At 43.4% G+C, this 24,819-nt stretch overlaps 1 protein-coding gene across 1 annotated transcript in view; it reads left to right on the forward strand.

Annotated features, from left to right (window-relative positions):
- The window catches only part of LOC137537855 (kielin/chordin-like protein), a 267,049-nt gene that overhangs the window by 110,120 nt on the left and 132,110 nt on the right, over nt 1-24,819 (forward strand). Inside the window, exons 12-16 of the mRNA XM_068259806.1 lie at nt 8,162-8,263; nt 9,361-9,489; nt 10,094-10,195; nt 18,472-18,600; nt 22,045-22,146. Coding sequence (XP_068115907.1) covers nt 8,162-8,263; nt 9,361-9,489; nt 10,094-10,195; nt 18,472-18,600; nt 22,045-22,146 — 564 coding nt within the window. The remainder of the gene's footprint in view (nt 1-8,161; nt 8,264-9,360; nt 9,490-10,093; nt 10,196-18,471; nt 18,601-22,044; nt 22,147-24,819) is intronic.

Raw genomic sequence — 24,819 nt, forward strand, 5'->3', positions numbered from 1 at the left:
TTTACATTATTACTTTATTACATGAATGTAATGAATGTAGTGAGGACAAAGTCCTCGTGTTGGGTTTAAACTGCCAGGCAGAGGAGAGGTATATAATGGAAAGTTGCTAGGAGGCAGGGAGCTTAGCGTGCGACCAATGAGTATGCTGTGCTCACAATATAACAGGATCAAACATAAGTGGAAATAATTCCTGTTGAAGGTAATAGAACCCAACAATGGGATAACAGTGGAGTGTCAGATAAATCATACGCAGCATTGAAATATTCATACATATCATGGAAGGGTAGTGGATGGTCAGGGGAAGAGGGGGAGGGGTGCTCAGTGACGGAGGGGCACATATAGTGACCCTGGGGTATGAGCCAATATTGGTTAGGTAGGGGGAAGGGATGAGGGGGATGGAAGGAGGGTAGAGGTGAGGAGGTAGAGGGAAGGAGGGGGAGGGATGCTCAGTGACGGAGGGGCACCCTTGGTGTCCCTGGGGTATGAGCAGATAGTGGTCGGGTGTTGGGGGAAGGGTGAGGAGGGAAGGGAATATGAGGGTACATTTATAGGAGCATTTAGTCAAAAAAGTAGTAATACTTCATATATAGAAAACAGTACATTCAGTGCATAGGTAGCTCATCTTGAGCCCAGTTGAGGGCTGGGAGCGACATCGTAAATATGTACATTTTGCTGTCGTGACTCTTATCATAAGGGGATTCGGGAGGGGGGAGGTAGGTTGAGGAGGGAGGGGGGGGGGTGCTCGCTGGCGGAGGGGCACACATGGTGTCCCTGGGGTGTAGACAGATAATGGTTAGGTATGGGGGAGAGGGTAGGAGGAAAGGAGGACACTTTGATAGAGTCATGCATTTATGGGAGCGGTAGGCGGTAGGTAATTCCTCGTATGCATATAACAGTGCTTTCAGTGTGCAAATGGCTTCTATTAAGCCTAACCAGAGGTAAATAACAGCGTAAACATTAAACCATATACTATATCACGATCGTAAGATATATCATAGATAGAGTCAGGGGGGAGGGAGGGAGGAGGGAGGGAGAGGGATGCTCAGTGACGGGGAGGCACACATGGTGTCCCTGGGGAGTAAGCCAATGTTGATCGGGTGTGGGGAAAAGGGTAAAGGGGAGGGAGAGGATAAGGCAACATTCTTAAAACAGAAATAACCATAAAAATAACAAGAAATGCCCAGTATGCATATAACATGTCCTAAGAAAGGGCTTCACAAACTAAGTGTGCTAGGGGCCGGTGATAGTAATGAGAATGTTCAGTGGTAACGGAGCGCACAAGGCATTCCTTAAATGCAGGTGGGGGATGCAGAAAAAAGGTGAAGCACTAATATCACTGCAGGTTATCGTTCAAACCAGGTTTTTATCAATTGGCTATGATGAGTGTATGTGGGAGCTATATTAGGCATCCTGCAGTGCTGTTCATACGGGAGCGTTCCATAATGCTGATATGGATGGCATAAGAAGCTCCAGTCAAGGGATTTTCCGTAAGCAATCCGAGTTCGGAGAGAGGAGGAAAAGAGGCAACGAAGGTTAGAGTCTTACCCAACCGTATCGGTAGATGGCAAGTTCAGTACGTCCTGTGGTCCGGATATCTTCAATGGGAGGCAGCGGAAAACAGAAGAGTGGGACCAGGGGAAGATAAACTTGAAGTGATCAATCCGGCGGTAGGTTGCTGCATCCAGGGGGAGTCCCTCCCCGGGAGCTGAGGTTGGATCTCGCCTTACCGTTAGTAGGAACCTGTCGCCACTCATCTTGCAGCGAGGGTGACCCCTGGGAGGGCTGCTTCGGGGGGGACCTAGAGGTGCTAGAGGTATCAGCCGGCAGGAGAAGGCGAAGCTGCTCGAGGAGCCTTTGAGCGTCATCCGGGGAAGACACTGCATACGATTTTCCGGAGTGTACAAAGATCAATTTGAAGGGGAACCCCCACTTGTATTTAATGCCATGCGAGCGGAGGACAGAGGTAAAGGGCTTCATGGCCTTTCTCTTCAAGATGGTGGCAGGTGCCAGGTCTGCATAGATCTGGTACGGATGGTCTTGGAAGGTGAGCGGTTCTTTTTCTCGCGCCGCCTGCAGTACTGTTTCCTTAGTGCGGTAGAATGTAAATTTTAGGAGGATGTCACGAGGTGGCCCGTTAGGTTTCTGGGGGCCCAGTGCTCTGTGAATCCTGTCGAATTCCAGGCGCTCTATAGGGATAGAAGGCACTAGTTCCTGGAACAGGGCTGTCGCGGTGGAATTAAGATCCAAGATGGTCTCCGGGAGCCCGCGAATTCTCAGGTTACTGCGGCGGGAGCGATTTTCAGAATCTTCCAGGCGTAGTTTTGCCTCTGCTAACTCTGACTTCATTTCGCCCATCTCCTTCTCGTGGGTATTCACGATTGTATTGATTTTATCCACTTTATCTTCTATTTCTCCTGTGCGCGCTGTCAGTTCTCTTATTTCTTTCTTCAGTTGGGAGGCTACCTTGTGAGCTACGGTGTCTAGTTCCCGGTGGAGAAGCGCTTTGAATTTATCCAGCATCAGCGCGTCCTTCGGTGTCCACTCCAGAGCTGTTTCGGTGGAGCGAGAGGAGCGCGGGGTAGCATGTTCTGACCTGCTGTTCTTCGGTCGTAAGCGGGAAGCGACCGTGGCATCCGAGTGTGAGGAGGCCGAGGACGCCATGCTTGACGGGCTGCGGCGCCTCCTGGATGGTCTGGCAGCAGAACTCGGGGAGGACTCTCTGGATCCTTTCGAGGTGCGACCCATAGATGCACGGGGGTGAGCGGGTGTTGTCACGGGGGAAGAGGTGCGGAAAAGAGCCGTTGGGAAGAAGGATAAGCAGGGCTACGGCAGTCGGTCTCGCTGAGCTGCACTAGAAAGCGTCCATCTTCCTAGCGCGCCAGCCACGCCCCCCCTACCGCCGCTGTTCTAATAGTGATCACTACAATCGGCCGGCAATCGTAGTGATCACGTGATCAGGAGCCAATCGCGATGGCTCCTGATCACTAAGGGGAGATGTCAGCTGTCATATGACAGCTTAATCTCCCCTACCGGGTGCGCACGATCGCATTGGGAGCGGAAACAGTAGGTGGCATAAATCCTACGCCGCATCAGAGTTAGACAGCTATAAGTGCGGCGTAGGATTTACTTGCGGCGGTCCCCAAAACGTTAAAGGATACACAAGGTGACATGTGACATGATGAGATAGACCTGTGTCTGTACAGTGCCAAACACACAAATTACTATGCTTTTTTTCTTTCTCTGCCTGAAAGATTTAAACATCAGTTGTACAAGTGACAGTTTTTGTCAGGGTCAGAACTGGGTCAAACTATAGCTATAGTGTGAAGGTGCGTACAGACCCTTTCAGACCCTCCCGCTGGGCGGACGTTCAGCTGACAGTAGTGCGTGTGTACGTGCTGTCGGCGGACTGATAACGCTGTTTCTGAACGATCTGCTCAGCGTTCACACGCACTACTGTCGGCTGAACGTCCTCTCAGTGGCTGCCGCCAGTAGTGCGTGTGTACACACCTTTACACTCACTGATCAAAAATTACAACCATAAAATACTTTCCTGGCAGAATTTGGCTTCTGGGATAAGAAAAGAGATAAAGGGAGCTAATAGTTCAAAGATTATAGGTTTGGCATACTTTAATTAATGTCATTGAGCAGGGACAATGAAACAGTAAAAAAAACTTAAAAAGTAGATGTAAATATAAAATAAAACTGTGGGATGTTTAAAAAAAAGTTGTTTTTAGGAGAAAGATGATAGGTACAATTGTTTATCTTATCGGTTTATTTTCACTTTTGTCCATAGATGGTCCTGCCTATGTAAAAGAACTGGCAGCACATACTATCACATAGAAAATAAATGTTAAGCAACAGGTTACAAAGTCCTTGAGGAGAAAATTAAATAAAATATAGGGTGCGGCGCTAACATATGTGATGATCTGAGAACACATACTATAATGTCCACATCTATGGTTCCCCAGTGTCACACAAAGTGACAAACTCTTTTTAGTCTTTCCTTTCCCCTTTCTACCTCAAAAAACAAACAAATAAAAGTTTGCCTTGAATTCCACTTTTACATTTCTGGAATTCTTAACTTCCTACTTCTAGTGAATTCACCTATATGCTTGGAAATCTGATGTGAGTAAAAGCCACTGGTTTCCTCTCCATTTTAAAAATAAGACCAAATTGGCTGTTATCAGTCATTTTTTCTTATTAGGGACAGGTTAAGCAAATCAGTCGAGAAGATAACAATTTATTAGGCAGCTCTTCCATACCAGAGGAATATGCATATCAGAGTTGCTCATCAACATAGCCTGAAATTCACATATTAATTGCTAAATCTAATGGCTACTATTCTATACACCTGTTGAAGTTCTACAGAGCTGTGTGCATCTAATGGCTACTATTCTATACACCTGTTGAAGTTCTACAGAGCTGTGTGCATCTAAAGGCTACTATTCTATACACCTGTTGACGTTCTACAGAGCTGTGTGCATCTAAAGGCTGCTATTCTATACACCTGTTGAAGTTCTACAGAGCTGTGTGCATCTAAAGGCTATTATATACACCTGTTGAAGTTCTACAGAGCTGTGTGCAGGGCCGGTTTAAGGGGCCCTGGGGCCCCAGGGCAAACTTAATCTGAGGGGCCCTCCTTCCTTCCACAGTTTCCTACTGACCAATAATAATAATAATTTGCCTCACCAGGATTGCACTGTTATTTAGCTTTCCTGTATGACAAGAAGACACCCAGCACTAGGGGAAGAGGGTAACAAAGGTGAATGAGGGAGGGCTGCTGCACACCAAGAGAGCTTTTGAGTGTTTTTAAAATCGACAGTGATTTGAAAAGCGCTTGGCTAAGGTTACCCTATGAGGGTGTTCCCACAGCAGGCAGCAGCGTTGTGATTTTTTCAAAATCACAAACACACTGCAAGTAGTATTTTTTGGAGCGATTCATTCAAAAATCGCTCTGAAAAATCGCGTCACAAAATCACACTCACAAATTGCTAGCGATTGCTATTGTGATTTTGGCGTGCACTAGCCCAGAGAGAGAAGGAGTGGAGAAATTGAGAATAGCCTGAGATGGAGCAGAGAGCTTATCTGTATTGCAGTCCCGCATTACACAGAGGCTACTTGCCTATAATATGACTCCTGTCCATGCCAGTCTCTCACACAAGTCAGAAAGCAGCCCTCCTGGAGTCTAGGGACTGTCAAAAACTTTTCATCCTGTGAAATACCTTATGTAGCCATCCACATCAGTCTTTACAATAGTGAAAGAGCGGAGTTTTTCCCACAGCCCCTGCAGGAGGCAAGCCTCTGTATAGTTACCAGCTTGCAGCTTCAGCAATTTCAGGGAATTTTTTTTAAAGGTACAGGAGGTATTCCAGACATCCAGCTAGCCAGTGATGTCTCCCACCCATTCACCTTTTCTTGCACACAGTCACAGCATGTCTCTATCCCTCAGCCCCTTCTCCCAGGAGATCAGGGGACATCTGCAGGCTGATGCTGGCTGAAAGATAAAATGCAATGAACAGTGAGTTAGAGTCATGGAGATGTGTCCGTGTTCCTGGCTGCTTCCAGCCTTGTCAGCAGCACACACAGACACAGCATGGCTCCCTCCTTCAACCTCCCTCTCCCAGTGCAGTGAGTAACACAGACTCACTTAGATGTGTCCATGCTCTGGACTGCTTCTGCTTCACTGCCCCTCTGCTTGTACACACACACACACTCTCTAGTATCACTATACCTCACAGATCAGCAGCCGCTGACTGCTAAATGCCTGGGGGTGGGCAGTGGAACTTCCTGAAGTGTGCTGGTAGGCGGGGCAGCCTGCATACACTTGGCTTGAACTTTCAAGCCTCTTTAGTAAAAACAAATAAACAGCAGTGGGGAAAACAACTCTGTCAACAGGGGGCCTTTGAAGTGGTGGGGGCCCTAGGGCAAATGCCTAGTTTGCCTGAATGGTAGCGCCAACTCTGGCTGTGTGCATCTAATGGCTACTATTCTACACACCTGTTGAAGTTCTACAGAGCTGTGTGCATCTAATGGCTACTATTCTATACACCTGTTGAGGTTCTACAGAGCTGTGTGCATCTAATGGCTACTATTCTACACACCTGTTGAGGTTCTACAGAGCTGTGTGCATCTAAAGGCTACTATTCTATACACCTGTTGAAGTTCTATTGTACAGAGCTGTGTGCATCTAATGGCTACTATTCTACACACCTGTTGAGGTTCTACAGAGCTGTGTGCATCTAAAGGCTACTATTCTACACACCTGTTGAAGTTCTACAGAGCTGTGTGCATCTAATGGCTACTATTCTATACACCTGTTGAGGTTCTACAGAGCTGTGTGCATCTAATGGCTACTATTCTACACACCTGTTGAGGTTCTACAGAGCTGTGTGCATCTAAAGGCTACTATTCTATACACCTGTTGAAGTTCTATTGTACAGAGCTGTGTGCATCTAAAGGCTACTATTCTATACGCCTGTTGAAGTTCCACAGGGCTGTCTGAAAATCTGTTATTTTTTCCATGGACTTCTATGATCATGGCTTTTTTTGTTAGCTCTTTAACTGGTACCAAACCCTGGTAGTTGAAATCTACACCCTGTTTACATCCTTTTGTCCCGGCTGGGGCATAGTTGCTGATGCACTCTTATGCCATTCTTGTCATTCCTGTCATTCTGGCACCACTGCAGCTTGCTCACTCAGTTGTCTTAGTAAAAGCTGAGCTCTGTATGCTGGTCAGGACTCAGGAGCCAATATAATTTCCCTGTGATTATTGTGAGCCAAACACAGTGATCACACGCCAAATGGGGAACAGACATCTCTGGTCCTAAAGCGATCAGAGACATCCAGTGCTCAAAAGATGAAGTTTTGAAAATAATTTATACGCAATTAACACCCAAATCCATCTCTCGGCTTAGGATCCTTCTGCTTCCTCTTCTCAGATCCCTGACTGTCTAAATGGTACTTCCACTTTCATGTCATCTTCTGATTCAGATTTCCCACCTGACATAACAAGTAACATAAAAATACACCAATCACTTTGATTCCTGAAGCTTGTTAATTAATACTTACCGTATATTTGATTTGAAACTCTCATTCAATCCCTCTAGGAAAAAAATCTCATAGATTAAATTGTGGTATACTACGTCACCATTTAGCAACTTAACTAGAGCAACACCATCCATTGTGGTCTACCAGTGAACAGTTTGCACCTTTCCAGGCTATTTTGACCTAACTTTTTATTTTCTCAGATGCTACTCCTCTCTGTCAGTCACTCTGCTTTTTGATCTTAAAACAAATGATAAAGAACAATTAACTTTTTCCAATCTATCTTCATACATCCTTATGCTGAGAATACACGGTACGTTTTTGTACCGTGTATCGAGCCGCTGGATAGATTCCGGCATGTCCCTGCTCGTCACCGTGGGCGTCCGGATCTATTCCTGCTCGTCCCCGCAGCGCTTCCTTATCTTCTGCTCGTTTCTTCTTTTGTCCTGCCCGCCAGTATCGAGCACGGAATCGATCCGGCGGGGTATCAGACACATCGGATATTATCAATCGAGCCATCAGCGGCTCGAATGATAATAAAAAACGCACCATGTATGCCCAGCATTACACTCATTTCCAGATCTATTGTGTAATCTATCTTCTGCTATTGATCTCTTCCTTTCAGGCACTCTTCTCACCTCTTTACAGTTCCACATTCAGAATTTCTCATGCATCTCACTCTTCCTCAGAAACTCCTTCTCCAAATTTTTTTGACACTCTCCAACCCCAGAAGTGTTCACATGGAACCAAAACGCTAACTTTATGAATAAAGGATGCCCCCTAGGAAATTTTAGGTGATCACTGAATCACCACTGCTTAAAGATAAATTATGCCGAATACACACAGTTTTATCCTAAATACAGCTTTCTCACGCCATGTCAATTACCTCTTATGAGCCTCGACTATAATGTCTAATGACATTATCTCATTTCCTTTTGTATCTTGTTAATAAAAGCTGTGCTGTTAAATTATGTTTTTAGACAATTGCATGTTTGTAAAGTATTTATGTGTATGGTGATGCAAAATTTGTTGGTGTAATATAAATGTAAAATAACAATAATAAAAACAAAATGTTTTTTCAGAGACTAATGACCACGTTTAAATGTGTTCCCACCAGGGTGAGACGTATGAACCTCCTCCTACTGGGCACTGCTGTGGAAAGTGTGTGAAGACCTCGTGTGTATTTATAAATCCAGATGGAACCACACAAATTGTAAATGTAAGTTAACTCCACTTACTCTTTATAGTAAACTAGTGACCTTAGTCAGTTTAAAAACAGACTCTAGGGCTGTCATCGGCGCCACGCGTCCCATAGCGCACTAGCACACCCGCCGCGCATGCACACACACACGCCCACTGCGCGGGTGCGCACACACGCCTGGACAGCCCCCTGGCCCGTCCTGCTCCAGTCCCAATGGCTGTCCGTGCGGGACATCATATGTGCAGTAGCGCAAAAGAACAGACACACACACACAAAGGGACAGAACGCAGAAACACTTAGGTTTTATTAGGTAGGATTAACATGTGACCATTATGCTTTGCATGCAGTCATCTTGGGGTTTAACTTAATACTGACAAAGATTTTAAAAAGACAAGTTTATTGTTCTCGAATTACCTGGGCAGACTCTAGGTTATCTTCACTATTGTTGTTTTTACCCCATTTTGCCTTTACCCCGCTAAAAATAGATTACTTAGTTCTGTGAGGACAAGCAGTGAGTTGGATTCCTTATGCTGGGTACACACTATGAGATTTTCTGGCCGATTTACTGCCAGATCGATTATTTCCAACATGTCCGATCTGCTTTACGATCGATTTCCGAGCATTTCCAGATCGATTTCCTATTGAAGTGAACGGAAAGCGATCGAAAAATGCTCAGAAATCTATCGGAAAGCAGATTGGACATGTTGGAAATAGTTGATCTGACAGTAAATCGGCCAGAACATCTCATAGTGTGTACCCAGCATAATAAGGGACACAGACAGCATTATCAGCAGAACATATGTTTTGACATCTTTCCACATGACCCAAAACAATTTTTTTACTGGCAGTTTTAAAACTGTCTAAATACATAGCTCAGTCAGTTGCTGAGCACCTCATATATATTTGATATTCATCTTCTAGTTACCTAAGCATTTCTATCTGCTTAGTGGTTCTTCTGGTACAATCAGTAAGCCCACCAAGAGATACATCAGCTGATATTTGCATACAATGCTAAGAGTGGGAGAACAATTATAGATTGGGGTTGCTGGGGCTATATCTAAAGACACTGACAGCTAAAAAGATTCTTCAATGTGTTTTCTAATTTTGTTTCCAAGGAAGGACAGTCTCAGCCCTCACGATCGGACGTATGTGTAACTTACGACTGCAAGATGGTAGAAGGAACTCTCTCATCAATTGAAACTCAGGAGAGCTGCCAATACAAGACTCAGAAGGACTGTGGAGCTGTAAGTTATTAGAATAATATATCGTAATAATATAGAAATATTACCATGCAACCATGCCATGGAAATGGCAACAGTTGACCCCGTCAACACAATGGGTCAGCATGGTTCATATGTACTCCTATCCTCCATTTCCTCCCATCTATTTAATCTCACAACAGCAGCTTATGCTTATTTACGAAATCTATTAAATGGCCTACCTCTATGTAACCCTGTCTTTGTTAAATAAAACCCTGGTCAATCATAAGTTGTTTGTAATTTACTTTTTTCCATTTATTGGTCCCCAGTGTTTTAATTAAAATATATATATATATTGTGAAGTTAAAAACTACCGTAACTTTGACAACCAATCATTCTGACTAATTTTAGCCTTTTTAGCTGGTTACTGAATCACCACTGCCTCCACCTAAACAATGCATAAAGCACACAGTTCCACCTTGTATATAGCTTACTCCATGTTACCTCTTACTGTATTTTATCCTCTTAAGCCTCGTGCACACTCTAGGTGGTTCTTGGCCAAAGCTACTGTTTCTGGCTGCCTCTGCAGGGAATTATTATAACTTTTCAAGATGCTAATGGCTTATCAATGACTGTTTATTCTCTCCAGGGTGAGACGTATCAACCTCCTCCTGCTGGCAAGTGCTGTGGAACGTGTGTGCAGACATCGTGTGTACTTATACTGCCAGATGGAACCATAGAAATTCTATCAGTAAGTGAACTCCAATGAATGTCCAAGTAAATGTACATGGGACTGCTGTGCCTTGAGTGCTGCCATTATATGGTCTGAATGGTATATGGAGGCTGCCATATTTATTTCGTTTCAAGCAATACCAGTTGCTTGGCTAGCCTGAAGATCCTCTGCCTCTAATACTTTTAGCCCTTGACCCTGAACAAGCATGCAGCAGGTGTTTCTGACATTTTTGTCAGATCAGACAAGATTAGCTGCATGCTTGTTTCTGGTGTGATTCACACTTCTGCAGGCAAATAGCTCAGCAGAATAGCCAGGCAACTGGTATTGTTTAACCATTTAAGCTTCATGGACGTAGCAGCTACGTTCTGGAGGCCATGTGCGCTCCCACGTGCTCCCGCGGCCGATCGCGCTCCCGTCCGGGGATTGTTAGCCCAGGAATCAATCAATCAGGCCATGGTGCCCAATGATTGATTCCTCTCCCCTGCAGAAAAAGCGACGGCTTTTCTCGGAAGCCTCGCTTTTTTCTGTCTCTTGCATCCCCTACGTCCCTCTAAGCGTACATGTTACGCTTAGAGTGACGTCATGTAAACAAACTCATGGCTGCCATCTTGTGGCCAAAAAGTAAAACTACATCTAAATGTAAAAAAAATAAAAATCAACACATATTTACCTAACAAATTACTATTTACATCCCACCCTCCCAAAAATACCCAAATAAAATATTTAATAAAAATAAAATTACAATTAAAAAAAACAAAAAAACAAGTAAATATTTACCTAAGGGTCTAAACTTTTTAAATATCAATTTAAAGATGAAATATTTCTATTTTTTTAAATTATAAGCTTGTAAATAGTGACGGATGCAAAACGGAAAAAATGCACCTTTGTTTCCAAATAAAATATTGTCGCCATACATTGTGATAGGGACATAATTTAAACGGTGTAATAACCAGAACAATTGGGCAAATACAATACGTGAGTTTTAACTATGGGCAGCACGGTGGCGTAGTGGTTAGCTCTCTCGCCTTGCAGCGCTGGGTCCCTGGTTCGAATCCCAGCCAGGGCACTATCTGCAAAGAGTTTGTATGTTCTCTCCGTGTCTGCGTGGGTTTCCTCCGGGCACTCCGGTTTCCTCCCACATTCCAAAAACATACGGATAAGTTAATTGGCTCCCCCTAAAAAAAAAAAAAAAATTGGCCCTAGACTACAGTACTTACACTACATAATATAGACATATGGCAATGGTAGGGATTAGATTGTGAGCTCCTTTGAGGGACAGTTAGTGACAAGATATATATATATACACTGTACAGCGCTGCGTAATATGTCAGCGCTATATAAATACTAAATAATTATAATAAAAAATAATAATAATATGGAGGCATGTATTATTTTAAAACTATAATGGCTAAAAACTGAGAAATAATGATTTTTTTCAGTTTTTTTCTTATTCTTCCTGTTAAAATGCATTTACAGTAAAGTGGCTCTTAGCAAAATGTACCACCCAAAGAAAGCCTAATTGTTGGCGGAAAAAACAAGATATAGATCAGTTCATTGTGATAAGTAGTGATAAAGTTATAGGCTAATGAATGGGAGGTGAACATTGCTCGGATGCATAAAGTGAAAATGACTGAAGGCTGAAGTGGTTAAAAGGAAATCAATATGGCAGCCTCCATATAACTCTCGCTACAGTTCTCCTTTAATATTCACAATAATTGTACAGGCCTGGGCAGCCTACATCTCGGACCAAGATTAAAGTTTATCTGTGCAATTACATGCTTGCAGATGTCGCTGTGTACATTTCATCCAGAAATAATTTTGATTGTAGTTGCAGTACCTAAAATCTGTCCTCATTCTACATCATATCTAGCCAGGAGGCAATGCTCCAACCAAAGACTTTTGTAATAAGTCCAGAGCATGCTAGATATTTTTTTACAAAAATGAAGCACTGTGGCTGTATGCGGATGACTCCAGCTGTTAACAGGGTCGGCACTTGTATATGGGAAAACTTGGCCATTGCTCAGGGCTCGTAAGGCTGGTTGAAGCCCACCCTCCCAAGTCTGTTTCCCCTAAGTGAATAGTGATCCCCTGTTCACAGTGGTGCAAACTCACTTATCTGGCTGATGTGCTCCCTCACCAGTCTGTGTGCTTTGGTCTTTATCCCCGCTGGAAGTCTCTTCTCCATGATGACTTCACAGCATGTTACATAAGTACATACATACCTCCGGGCCACTGAGTAGAGGTGCCTGTGAGGAAGAAGACAAAAGCACAAAGACTGATGGAGGAGTGCGCTGCACAGACAGGTGAGTTTGCTCAAGTAGTATAGAAGACATTTCGCACACCTTTCCTAAGTTCAAAACATTTTTTGTCCCTGCTAAATATATACATACAATCTTCAATCCCCCAAGCCCAAGTTACCAGTATTAGGTATGCTTGGTGTTAGCCTGTTGTGCTTGAACCCCCCACAGTAGAGCAGCAAGTTTATTTGCTTCCAATGGTGGGTTCATGCCCTTCTCTTAAGCCCAGCCAAGATGCTGTATGGAGGTATAAGCCAGTACAGTCAAGGGGAGGAGCTGCTCTAAGCAGTTATACTTAAAGGACAACTGACCTAAGAGGGATATGGAGGCTGCCTTATTATTTCCTTCTAAACAATGCACATTGCCTGACTAACCTGCTGATCCTCTGCCTCTAATAACTTTAGCCACAGACCCTAAACAAGCATATGCAGATCAGATGATTGATTTAAGTTTGACCTAAATTTGACTGCACTTGCCGCAGGCTTGTTTCAGGTGTTTGATTCAGACACTTCTAATGCATGAAAGATCAGCAGGATGCCAGCCAACTGGTATCGTTTAAAGGGAAATAAATATGGCAGCTTCCATATCCCTCTCAGGTCAGTTGTCCTTCAATGCTCCACTGAGCTTCTCTGCAAATCCCTGGGCAGTGTACAATGGAGGCTTTGGGATGGGAGGGAGTTATGCTCTTGCCCCCTTATCACTGTGCCTAACCTAACCCCACAGACCCTCAATTTTGCTGTGCTCCGGGTTCAGGGTTTATTAAACAGAATCTTGTGAACAAGATGCAAAAAAAAGTTTTCAAAAAGACCTTATAGTTTTGGAGAAAATCGATGTTAAAGTCGGGTGGAATTTCCGCGATTTCCGGTGGAAATTTCCGCGATTTCCGGCAGAAATCCGCCTACGGCACTTGCATTACCGATTTCCGCATTCCGATGCGGAAATGCAATTTCCGATCGGAATTTTAGAAATTGCATTTCCGCGGAATCCAAATGAGCATCCCTAGTTATGTGCAGCTCCAAACGTTTCTGAACCATGCATGCCCAGAATGCTCACAGCCATGGCTGCTGTTCACAGCTGTTTGGGGTCACGATCAAATAGGGCATGCAGTGCAGAAAATGCACCCCATTCTGAAGGTATCCAGTGGGAGCAGGGGCGTCTCTAGCCATTTTGTCACTCCAGGCGAGAAAACCTGTGGCGCGCCCCCCCGCCCCCTTCCCCCGTGTGGTGCCCCCATGATGAAAATAATCGTAACGCAGCAATGTTTCACCATGGGATAAAAGTAATGCAGCAATCTTTCAACAGAAAATGTTCATAATGCAGCAATGATTCACTTAAAATAATTGTAATGCGGCAGTCTATCACCAGAAAATAACCATAATGCAGCAATCATTCACCATAAAATAATTGTAATGTGGGCAGCGTTCATCATAAAATAATCGTAATGTGGGCAGCGTTCACCATAAAATAATCGTAATGTGGCCAGTGTTCACCATAAAATAATCGTAATGTGGGCAGCGTTCACCATAAAATAATCGTAATGTGGCAGCGTTCACCAGAAAATAATTGTAATGTGTCCAGCGTTCACCAGGAAATTATACTAATGTGGCCAGCGTTCCCCAGGAAATTATGCTAATGTGGCCGCATTTCACTAAAAATGTATAATCACCTGTAAAAACAAAAGCATTTACTCACCAGCAGAAGAGTCCTCTCCCTGGGCGCAGCTTTCCCCGACGGTCTGCAGCAGCGCAGCCAGCCTGTGAAAGTCCCGTGCTGACCTGCAGAGCAGGGCTAAGGGGAAGATGGCGTCTGACGCCGCTGCCAGTTCACCACAGGGGTCGCACAGTCTGGCGGGGGGAAGGTGGGCACTTCCCCCCCGCGACGGTGCCCCTCCCCCACCCAGCGCTCCAGGCCACCGTCTGTCCTTGCCTGGTGGCTGGGACGCTTCTGAGTGGGAGCAGCGAATGGGGTCAAAGTAGGACCATGGAAGAGAGACAGGTGAAATTGGGCTGCCTGCTACAAATGTTATGAGGACACATAAGGTCTCTTTCACATGGTAGGCTGAAGGTGGTGAATGGCAGATGGCTAGCCCTCCAAATGCTGCTGGATCTCTCCTCCTGAAGTGTCTAGTCTGCTCTCAGTCCTGTGCTGCTGCTACTGATCTCTGCCACTTTGTCCTCATCGTTCTCTCTGAACCAGAAAGCAGAGTTCATCAGCTTTAGCGCAGGACTTAGAACAGACCACACACTTCAGGAAGAGGGATCCAGCAGCATCGGGACTGCAAGTGTACAAGGAGAGAGATGACTAGGGATGGTTGGAAATGCCCATTTCCCTTCCACCGAAATTCCGTTTTCTGAAAAATCTTTCCTTGCAACAGTAACTACTGAAAACCAAAAAGATCATTTAAATTTTGACTCTAGATCTGCTTTAGCAACAGAAAGAACTCCTTTGGTCCGATTCAACTCAATTTTTTCTCCTGAGCTTTCTCCTAGGTATATTTTTTTCCTTTTAGGCAAGTGTCAAACTTGGTTAAAGAGAAACTCCGACCAAGAATTGAACTTTATCCCAATCAGTAGCTTATACTCCCTTTTACATGAAAAATCTATTCCTTTTCACTAACAGACCATCAGGGGGCGCTGTATGACGAGTATTGTGGTGAAACCCCTCCCACAAATAAATTCTGAGTACGTACTCTTGGCAGTTTCCTGTCTGGGAACCTTGCTGCATTGTGGGAAATAGCTGTTTACAGCTGTTTCCAACTGCCAAAAAAAAGCAAGCAGCAGCTACATCACATGCCAACAGTAAAAATATCACCATGTAATAAATGTCAGAATGTAAATCAGGGATTTAAAAGATTTTACAATGGGCGAACACTGACTAAATCATTTATACATAATTATTGTAAAAATGAAGCACTTTTTTTATTACATTATTTTTACTGGAGTTCCTCTTTAAAATTGCATGCAATTCCCCTATTGCCAACAGTCGGCTGCACTCAGCTGGCTGTTGGCTAAAAATGGAAAAAAACATTCTTGTTTTTCCATGTGCTCAAGTGTGAACCTTTCACCAAACCATCAGAATGCAAGAAAATACTCAGAATAATTTTAGCAGTACTGTACTCTTTCACCTACTTTTTGGTACTTTTTTCAATTGCAGAGTGCAAAAGTAATTTTAAATGAAATATGAAAAATTATCTCTTAGGAGAAAACTTATGAGAAAAAGTGAATTGTATCGGACCCCTAGGCACTTATTCATTTAACTTTTTCTCCTATGATTTATCCAGGGCCGGCGCTACCATAGAGGCAAAGGAGGCAGCTGCCCCAGGGCCCCAGAGCTTGTAGGGGCCCCCAGTGGCTACAAGAGGAAAAAAAAATTCAAATCGGCCTTATAGTTTTTGAGAAAATCGATTTTAAAGTTTCAAATGAAAAAAAATACACATTTAAAAACCTGCCGACTTTAATGGTTAATAGCAAATCCACCTTAAATGCTAGAAACCCTAAATTTGCAGGATATGTTAAGGAGATCATTAGGAATAAGAGGAAAAAACAATTTTTCAAAAAGACTTTATAGTTTTTAAGAAAATCGATTTTAAAGTTTTGAAGGAAAAAAGTATACTTTTAAATGCGGTAAATGTCACTTTTAGTAGCAAACCTGACGGCAGTGTAATTTTACATGCATCAAACGAAAGCGCAATAAATTTCCTGACGGGGTTTCCAGGGGGTCTATACGCAGCCGCAGCGCTTTGGCCAGGGATCGCTATACAGCCGCAATATGGCTGTATGAAGATCCCTGGCATTTTTTCCTATTTTCCCATTTTTTTTTATGTTTAGAGTGTGGGACTTAAAAAAAAAAAATTATGTGGGGTCCCACCTCCTGAAACTTTTTTAACCCCTTGTCCCCCATGCAGGCTGGGATAGCCAGAATGTGGAGCTCCGACCGATTGGGACTTCACACCCTGACTATACCAGCTGCAAAAAATGTCTCCTAATGCTGATTTTTGTTCCGGGGTATATGTTGGGGGGCCCCCCAGGTTTATTTTGCCCTGGGGCCCCATTGTTGCTTAAACCGGCCCTGGATTTATCCTATGTGATATTTTTGTACCTTAACAATAAAATGCATTTTAGCCACCAGCAAATAATAATTTTGACAGTAGCTTTTCCCCTAGTTTTGAGTACTTTTTCAATTGCAGAGTGCAGAAAAATGATATCAAAGGGAACCTTAACTGAGAGGGATATGGATATTTCCTTTTAAACAATACCGGTTGCCTGGCAGCACTGCTGATCTCTTTGACTGCAGTAGTGGCTGAATCACAAACCTGAAACAAGCATGCAGCTAATCCCGTCTGACTTCAGTCAGAGCACCTGATCTGCATGCTTGTTGAGGGGTTGTGGCTAAAATATAAGTAGAGACACAGGATCAGCAGGAGAGTCAGGCAACTGATATTATTTTAAAAGGAAAAATGCACATCCTTCTCTGAACTGAACTCCTTATTTAAACTGAAAATAAACAATGATCTAGGAGAAAATTTAGGGAAAAAAGTGCATTGAATAAGCGTACTAGTGGTATACCAACTGACATTTGTACGTTTTGTTAGCAGTAGGTGAACCGTTATAGTGTGAATTTGCAGGGGCCCTGTCTAAAGTCATTGTCAGCTGAATAGTTTCTTAAACGACTTAGGTCTATCTGGACGGATATATCTGTCCAGATAGCCTGCCCTGCTGCCGCTGAACCAGACGCGCGATCGCTCACGCTCCCACGTGCGCTCCTGCCACCTTCCGTTAGCCCAGGGATCAATGAATGGGAACACAGTTCCCATTCATTGATCTAAGTCCCCGTATGAAAGACCGACACCGTCAAGCAAGACGGCTCCATCTTTAATAAATCTCCTTCTGCCCCATCTACGCTTTACTGTTGGTTGCGTAGTAATACTATGTGTGCAGAAGTAAGCTCCAATGGCATCTTGTGGCTAAATAGTAAAATTACATCTGGAAATAAATATTTCCAGATAATATTTTTTTTTTACTATTAAGATTAGTCCCTTACCTTCCACACTCCCCAATAGCTACACAATTTTTTTTTTTGTAAAATGAAAAAAAAAAAGGGGGACTAAACGTTTTTAAAATGTATGTAGTAAGATATATTACTGTTATTTTTTTAAATTATGGACTTGTAATTAGTGATGGACGCAAAACTGAAAAAATGCACCTTTATTTCCAAATAAAATATCGGCGCCATACATTGTGAAAGGGACATAATTTAAATGGTTTAATAACTGGGACAAATGGGCAAATAAAATACATGGGTTTGAATTATGGTAGCATGTATTCATTTCAAACTATAATGGCCAAAAACTGAGAAATAATGAATTTTTTACATTTCTTTTTTAATCTTCCTGTTAAAATGGATTTAGGATAAAATAATTATTAGCAAAATGTACCACCCAAAGAAAGCCTAAATGGTGGCGGAAAAAACAAGATATAGATCATTTCAGTGTGATAAGTAGTGATAAAGTTATTGGTGAATGAATGGGAGGTGAAAGTTGCTTGGATGCATAAGGTGAAACAACACTGTAGGCTGAAGTAGTTAAAGAGGAAATGTAGTGAAAATAACATAGTAAAGAAAGGTTTGTTTTTTACATGATTCATTTATAAATTATTTAGTCAGCGTTTGCCCATTGTACAATCTTTCCTCATCCTGATTTACATTCTGAAATTGATCACAGCTGGTGACATTCTTAGTCCAGTCACATGTATCTCAACGGTACTGAGAGCTCTGCAGCCAGTTGAAAATATACCTGATCTCCAAGAATGCTCGGGGAGGAGATTTCTGCTTAGCTAAACAGCCTAGGTTAAATATCAATGGGAGGGTGGTCTTACATACTAATGTACAGCAATATAGACATTGGAACTGTAAAAGTGGGTATCCTGAATATTTGACAGCATTCTACTGTACTGTTACTACAGTGCCTCTTTAATATGTTTCCCTCATTTTGTTTTCAAGGTAGGAGAGTCTTTTCCCTCCAGTTCTGACAAATGTGTCACTTACAACTGCCAGCAGTCAGAAGGAACTGTCATAACAACTGAAACTCAGGAGACCTGCCAATATAACAGTCAGAGGGACTGTGGAGCTGTAAGTTATTAGCAAATTATACTGTATATTAATATAAATAGTTTTAAAGTTAGAACGTGCAATTCATGTAAATTCTTATAAAGTAGTCCTGACAAATTAGTAACCGACAGAGGCAATCTATTATTTATCATTTCATTTTCTTTTGTAAGCATCTGTTTGCACTGCAAGTGTTGCTGGGCAACGCTGTACTGGGAGCGCAGTTCTATCACACCAGAAGGGCACAAAGAAGCTCATTCAACATAGTGTACCAAAGCTGCACTGGAAAATGTTCCACCTGATGCATTTTTTATCACTTTCTTTCAGTTAAAGAGGACCAGAACTGCATGTAACTATTATACATAGCAATTAACCACTGCGCTTCAAATGGGAAGTGTATAGTACTCAGGGGATCGCAGCAATGAAAGGGTCACGCCACCCCGTACAGATTATAGCAATAGACCACTGCGCCTCACGTCTCTACTCACTATCAATATAGTGGTGGACAACCCTGCAAAACACAATTCACAATCCGCACACAGTGCCAAGTATTGTTGAGGAAATTCCACAAATAGCACCCAGTGCTGCGCTCCTGGAGGTATTGACACCACCACGGGAAGGTTAAGAAACACTCACCAAAAGTGTGCCTTGTTTCAGCGCGTATTAGATAAGTCAGCCAAGGATATCCATTCCAGCATTGCAGGTTATACAAACTTTAATAAAACACACCAGGGACTGTGTGACAGACATATACTCTGACCGCAGAACACAGAGCAGCATGTCGCCTTCAATCCACCCGGCTTCCACGTCTGACGTCAGTGCGCGCCTCCGAGTCAGCTGACTTATCTGATACACACTGAAACAAGACACGCTTTTGGTGAGTGGATGCACAAGGGCGTACCTGTGTTTCTTAACCTTCCCGTGGTGGTGGCACTACCCCCAGGAGTGCAGCACTGGATGCTATTTGTGGAATCTCTCCAACAATACTCAGCACTATGGCCTAGTGCACACCGGAGCGTTTCCGCTGCGGTTTGCGATCCGCTTGCGGGTGCTGATCCGCTAGGGTAATGTATTTCAATGGGCTGGTGCACACCAGAGCGGGAGGCGTTTTGCAGAAACGCATACTCCCGGGCTGCTGCAGATTTTGGATTGCGGAGGCGTTTCTGCCTCAATGTTAAGTATAGGAAAAACGCAAACCGCTCTGAAAAACGGCACTTCAGAGCGGTTTGCCAGGCGTTTTTTGTTACAGTAGCTGGTCAGTAACAGCTTTACTGTAACAATACATGAAATCTGCTATACCAAAACCGCTACACAAAACCGCAAAACGCTAGCTGAAACGCTGCAGAAAAATAAGAAAAAGCGTTTCAAAATCTGCTAGCATTTTGCGGATCTGCTAGCGGTTTTTGGTGTGCACCAGGCCTATGTGCGGATTGTGAATTGTGTTTTGCCTTGGGGTTGTCCGCCACTATATTGGTAGTGAGTAGAGATGTGAGGCGCAGTGGTCTATTGCTATATGCATGTAACTATTGTGAGCATTCTTTAAAGGGAACCTAAACTGAGAAGGATATGGATTTTTCCTGTTAAAATAATACCAGTTGCCTGACCCTCCTGCTGATCCTGTGTCTCTTATAATTTTAGCCACAGCCCCTGAACAAGCATGCAGATCAGGTGCTCTGACTGAAGTCAGACTGGATTAGCTGCATGCTTGTTTCAGGTGTGTGATTCAGCCACTACTGCAGCCAAAGAGATCAGCAGGACTGACAAGCAACTGGTATTGTTTAACAGGAAACATCCATATCCCTCTCAGTTTAGGTTCCCTTTAAAGGAAACCCGAGACATTAAATGCTGCATGATTTTTACTTACCTGGGACTCCCTCCAGCCCCAAGTGTTCCTTGGCTCCCTTGCCATCCTCCCCAGCCTCTCCGTTCTCCTGTTCTCAGCTGTTTTAATTCAGCCAATCACAGCCAGCCGTGCTCTTCTGTGCTTCCATGGCTAGTAGCATTCTGCACCTGTGCAGTGTGAGCCCAATAGAAAGGTAGTGGGGGGGGGGGGGGTGCTTGATTGGGCCGCATGTGTGTAGATGAGCATAACTGGCCAAATTAAAAGAGCTGAGAACGGTACAATGGAGCAGACGGGAAGCACAGTGATGGAGACCACGGTCCACTGGAAGAAGCCCCATGTGAGTATAAATCATGCGGCATATCATACTTGCTGCTGTGTACCCAAGGTGACATATAACATTATGAGACAGATATGTACCGTATATATACAGTGGCAAGCACACAAATAACTAGGCCGTGTTCCTTTTCTTCTTTTTCTGCCTGAAAGAGTTAACCATTCAGGTATGCAGTGGCAGTTCTTGCATAAGGCAATGTAAACCACTGGCTTCAAGCAGAATCAATCACAAAGCTGCTAGAGGGCGGTGTCTGGCAATTACACAGCCTGTTGCAGAGCAGGAGCAGGGTCAGTAGAAAAAAAAACTCTGTCTGCTCTCTCACCATTGTTCTAATGACAGTATTGGTGCGTACACACGCACTACAAAAGGAAACGAAGAGTCCTCTGGACCCTCCCGCTGGGCGGTCTTTAGCCGACAGTATGCGGGTGAGTACGCACTGTCGGCAGATAAGACTGTTTATGAACGATCCGCGAAACAGCCTTATCAGTCCGCCAACAGCATGCACACACCCGCATACTGTCGGCTAAAGACCGCCCAGCGGGAGGGTCCGGCGGACCTGTCGTTTTCTTTTGTAGTGCATGTGTACGCACCTTATGTCTACAGCCAGATAAGGTATTAGACACAGCCCCTAGGGTCTAGACTCTCTACTCTGTCCTCAGGAGACACATTACTTGTCTAGTTATCTGATTGTTGGATTACAGGATGCCAAGCAAACAACAGAGAGGGTTAAGGTGCCCATAAACCTACAGATTTGGCAGCCGATCAACCATCCAATTTAATAATTGCTATAGAATCAAATGATAATCGGTGCCGCCAAAAGCATGCCCAATTGACGATGCAACCAATTTCAGGCCACAGGCAGGGGCTCAGGGCAGGACGAGTGAAGCTCGTCATTGCCAATTAGCAGGCATACGTTCGTAGCGCTCGCTATGCTACTCTAATAAGGCGTTTTAACTCTGATAAGGCGTGTTAACTCTGATAAGGCTATGGAATCAAGTGCATAGAGTTTTATAGTTAAGCTGACCTGCATCTAGGGAATAAGAGTATATGCTTGTAAAATGCACATAGCAGCAAATCTTCTCATTTCATTTTAGAAATTAGATACAACTGAATACTACTAGCAATTGTTCCTCACTAGGGACAGTCTAGATAGATCAGCCAGTCCACCCAGCAGCTTTTCCATACTAGGGGAAAAACATGTCTCGATTGCTTATCTACACATATCCTGAAATTCCCTTTTACTACAAGTACAAGGCTTAATGGATAATCAGTTACTGTTTGTTCCCTCCAGGGTGAGATTTATGAACCGCCTCTCGCTGGCCAGTGCTGTGGAAAGTGTGTGCAGACATCGTGTGTATTTATACTGCCAGATGGAACAACACAAATTGTAAAAGTAGGTTAACTCCACTTACTCTTTATAGTAAATGTACACGTATCATACATTGGGTGATGCCATTTTGTAGTTTGACTTAATATTGACCATGATTGTAAGAAGAATAGTACATACATAATGTTTAACCTGCTGGGCGTTCTGATTCCCGTTTTTTTTCATCCATTTTTTTTTTTGATCATGCAGCTAGCCTAGCGCTAGCTACATGATTCCCCCCTCCCTGCTCCCTCCCTCCAACCCTTCCGATCGCCGCTGGCGATCATGCCCATAAGGAAATCCCATTCTGAACGGGATTTCCTTTAGGGCTTCCCCCGTCGCCCTGGAGATGAATGGAGTGACGTCATCGATGTTGTGACGTCACATGGAGTCCCAATCCACCCCATAGCGCTGCCTGGCGGAGATTGGCCAGACTGCGCAAGGGGTCAGCGGGGGGGGGGGGGGGGGCCACTTTCGCAGCGGGTAGTGGTGCATCGGCGACGAGCGGCGGTGATCAGGTAAGACACATAGCTAACAAAGTGCTAGCTGCATGTTTTTAAAAAAAATTATACAAATCGGCCCACCAGGGGCTGAGCGGTGCCCTCCGGCATATATCTTGGGCCTCTGAAATATCTTTCTAGCTCAAAACATAACAACCACAGGGTATATGGACTGAACTTTAGTAAAATGTGAGTGTGCAGACAGCATATGTAAATTATGTAAATTTACTGAGAATTATGCAAACGATATACTCTATGCTACCCAGATTGTATTACTGTCGCTAAGCACACGATGCGTACACTGCTTGTTTAATGCGCGTTACATAAATAGCTAAATGCACTTTGCAATTGCCTCTACCAATGTACAATAGACAAAAGATAATTTACCCTTTTAGCAGCCTCACCTAAGTTATCTCATGTTAAATAACGTGTGGCTGGGCCGCTGCAGCTGACTAAACTCGGGCTGCCTCTCCGAGCCTAATGCAGAGCGACACAGGAAGCGCTTGATATTTACCTCATCCAGATGCAGGATCGGCTTCCACCACTGATTTATGCTGCAATGACATCATCCTCCGGATCCCGATCACATGATATGGCGTAATTGGGACTCGAAGGGGGACGTCAGCATTATAACACTGCTCGGTGGTGGAAGACGAGAGTCAATCTTTCATCTGGATCAGGTGAATATCAAGCGCTTCCTGCGCCACGCTGCATTTAACTCCTTCACAACCGCCGCATCGTGTATTTACGCCCCCTGCTTAATGCTTCACAACCAGGTGCGTAAATACATGTACCCGCGTTGTTTACCTCACCGCTCGCAATCGCCGCACTGTCGCTCATTTCCGCTGCAGTTCCATCAATAAGGTGATCGGGACTGAGAACAGCTTGTTCCCGTCCCCATCGCTTTCCCCACGATGAATGAAAAGCCGGCATCACGCTGGCGCCGGCATTTCATTCACGTAAACAGATACACTAACTACTTCCAAGTACTGTTTACCATACTCTGAAGTGCAGTGCCATCTTGTGGCCAGAAAGTAAAATGCACTCAAACATACACACACATACACCCACATACACTTTATATATAGTTATACATACATTTTATTACATTTTAACTCATTACATTCCTACCCTATAGTTGCCCAAATAAAACACACACAAAAAAATAAAAAGACAATTTAAAAAAAATAATAATAATAATAATAAAAAAAAAAAAGTTAACTTATAGACTTTTTAATATATTAATGCCAGGAAGGAATATTACAGTTAATTTTGCAAATAAAGGATTTTAATTAGATATATTTAATTAGAAATCACTAAACTGAAATTATGCACCTTTATTTCCAGATAAAATATTGGCGCCATACATTGACCTAGGGAAATATTTTAAATGTTGCAATAACCGGGAAAAATGGGCAAATAAAATGTGTGGGTTTTAATTACAGCAGCATGTTTTATTTTAAAACCATAATGGTCGAAAACTGAGAAATATAGAATTTTTTCATTTTTTTCTTATTATTCCCTTTAAAATGTATGTAACATAAAATAATTCTTAGCAAAAAGTACCACCCAAAGAAAGCGAAGAAACAATATATAGATCATTTCTATGTGATTAATAGCGATAATGTTATTAGCGAATTAATGGAAGGAGCGTAATATGAAAATTGCTCTGGTTGTTAAGGGGAAAAACTGTGGTTGGGAAGTGGTTAAGGCTGGCAAGTTGGGGTAGGCAAGGAAATATGTGGCACAGCAACGCACATACATACAATAAAAAAAAAAACTAAAAAGAAGTTAAAAGGTTAAGATACATCAAAAGTCCAAGTTGCAAAGATTATAAGATTGCCTGCCCTGTGATTTATTTGCAAATTCAAACTGCCAATTGCACATATACATTTACAACTAGAGAAACTATGGCTTGGCTGAGCATCTACCTGACTCACTCCAGTACCTATCTAACTTACACAGGCGTAACAATAGACCCTGCAAGGTATGAAGCCGCAGGGGAGCCCAGAAGCCACAAGGGGCCCCGTGTGGGGAGAAGCTTCTTTTCCCTGTCCTGAGAGACTGCCAACTAAGGGCACGAAAAGAAAAATCTTCTGCTCTCTGAACAATTGTTCTATTGACTGCATCTGCTCATCCACTGATAAGGAATCTTACAAAGTTTGCAGACAAAGATTTGTAGACAGTCCCTATTCAGTGT

Source organism: Hyperolius riggenbachi, chromosome 11, assembly GCF_040937935.1.
Source record: "Hyperolius riggenbachi isolate aHypRig1 chromosome 11, aHypRig1.pri, whole genome shotgun sequence".
Lineage (NCBI taxonomy): Eukaryota > Metazoa > Chordata > Amphibia > Anura > Hyperoliidae > Hyperolius > Hyperolius riggenbachi.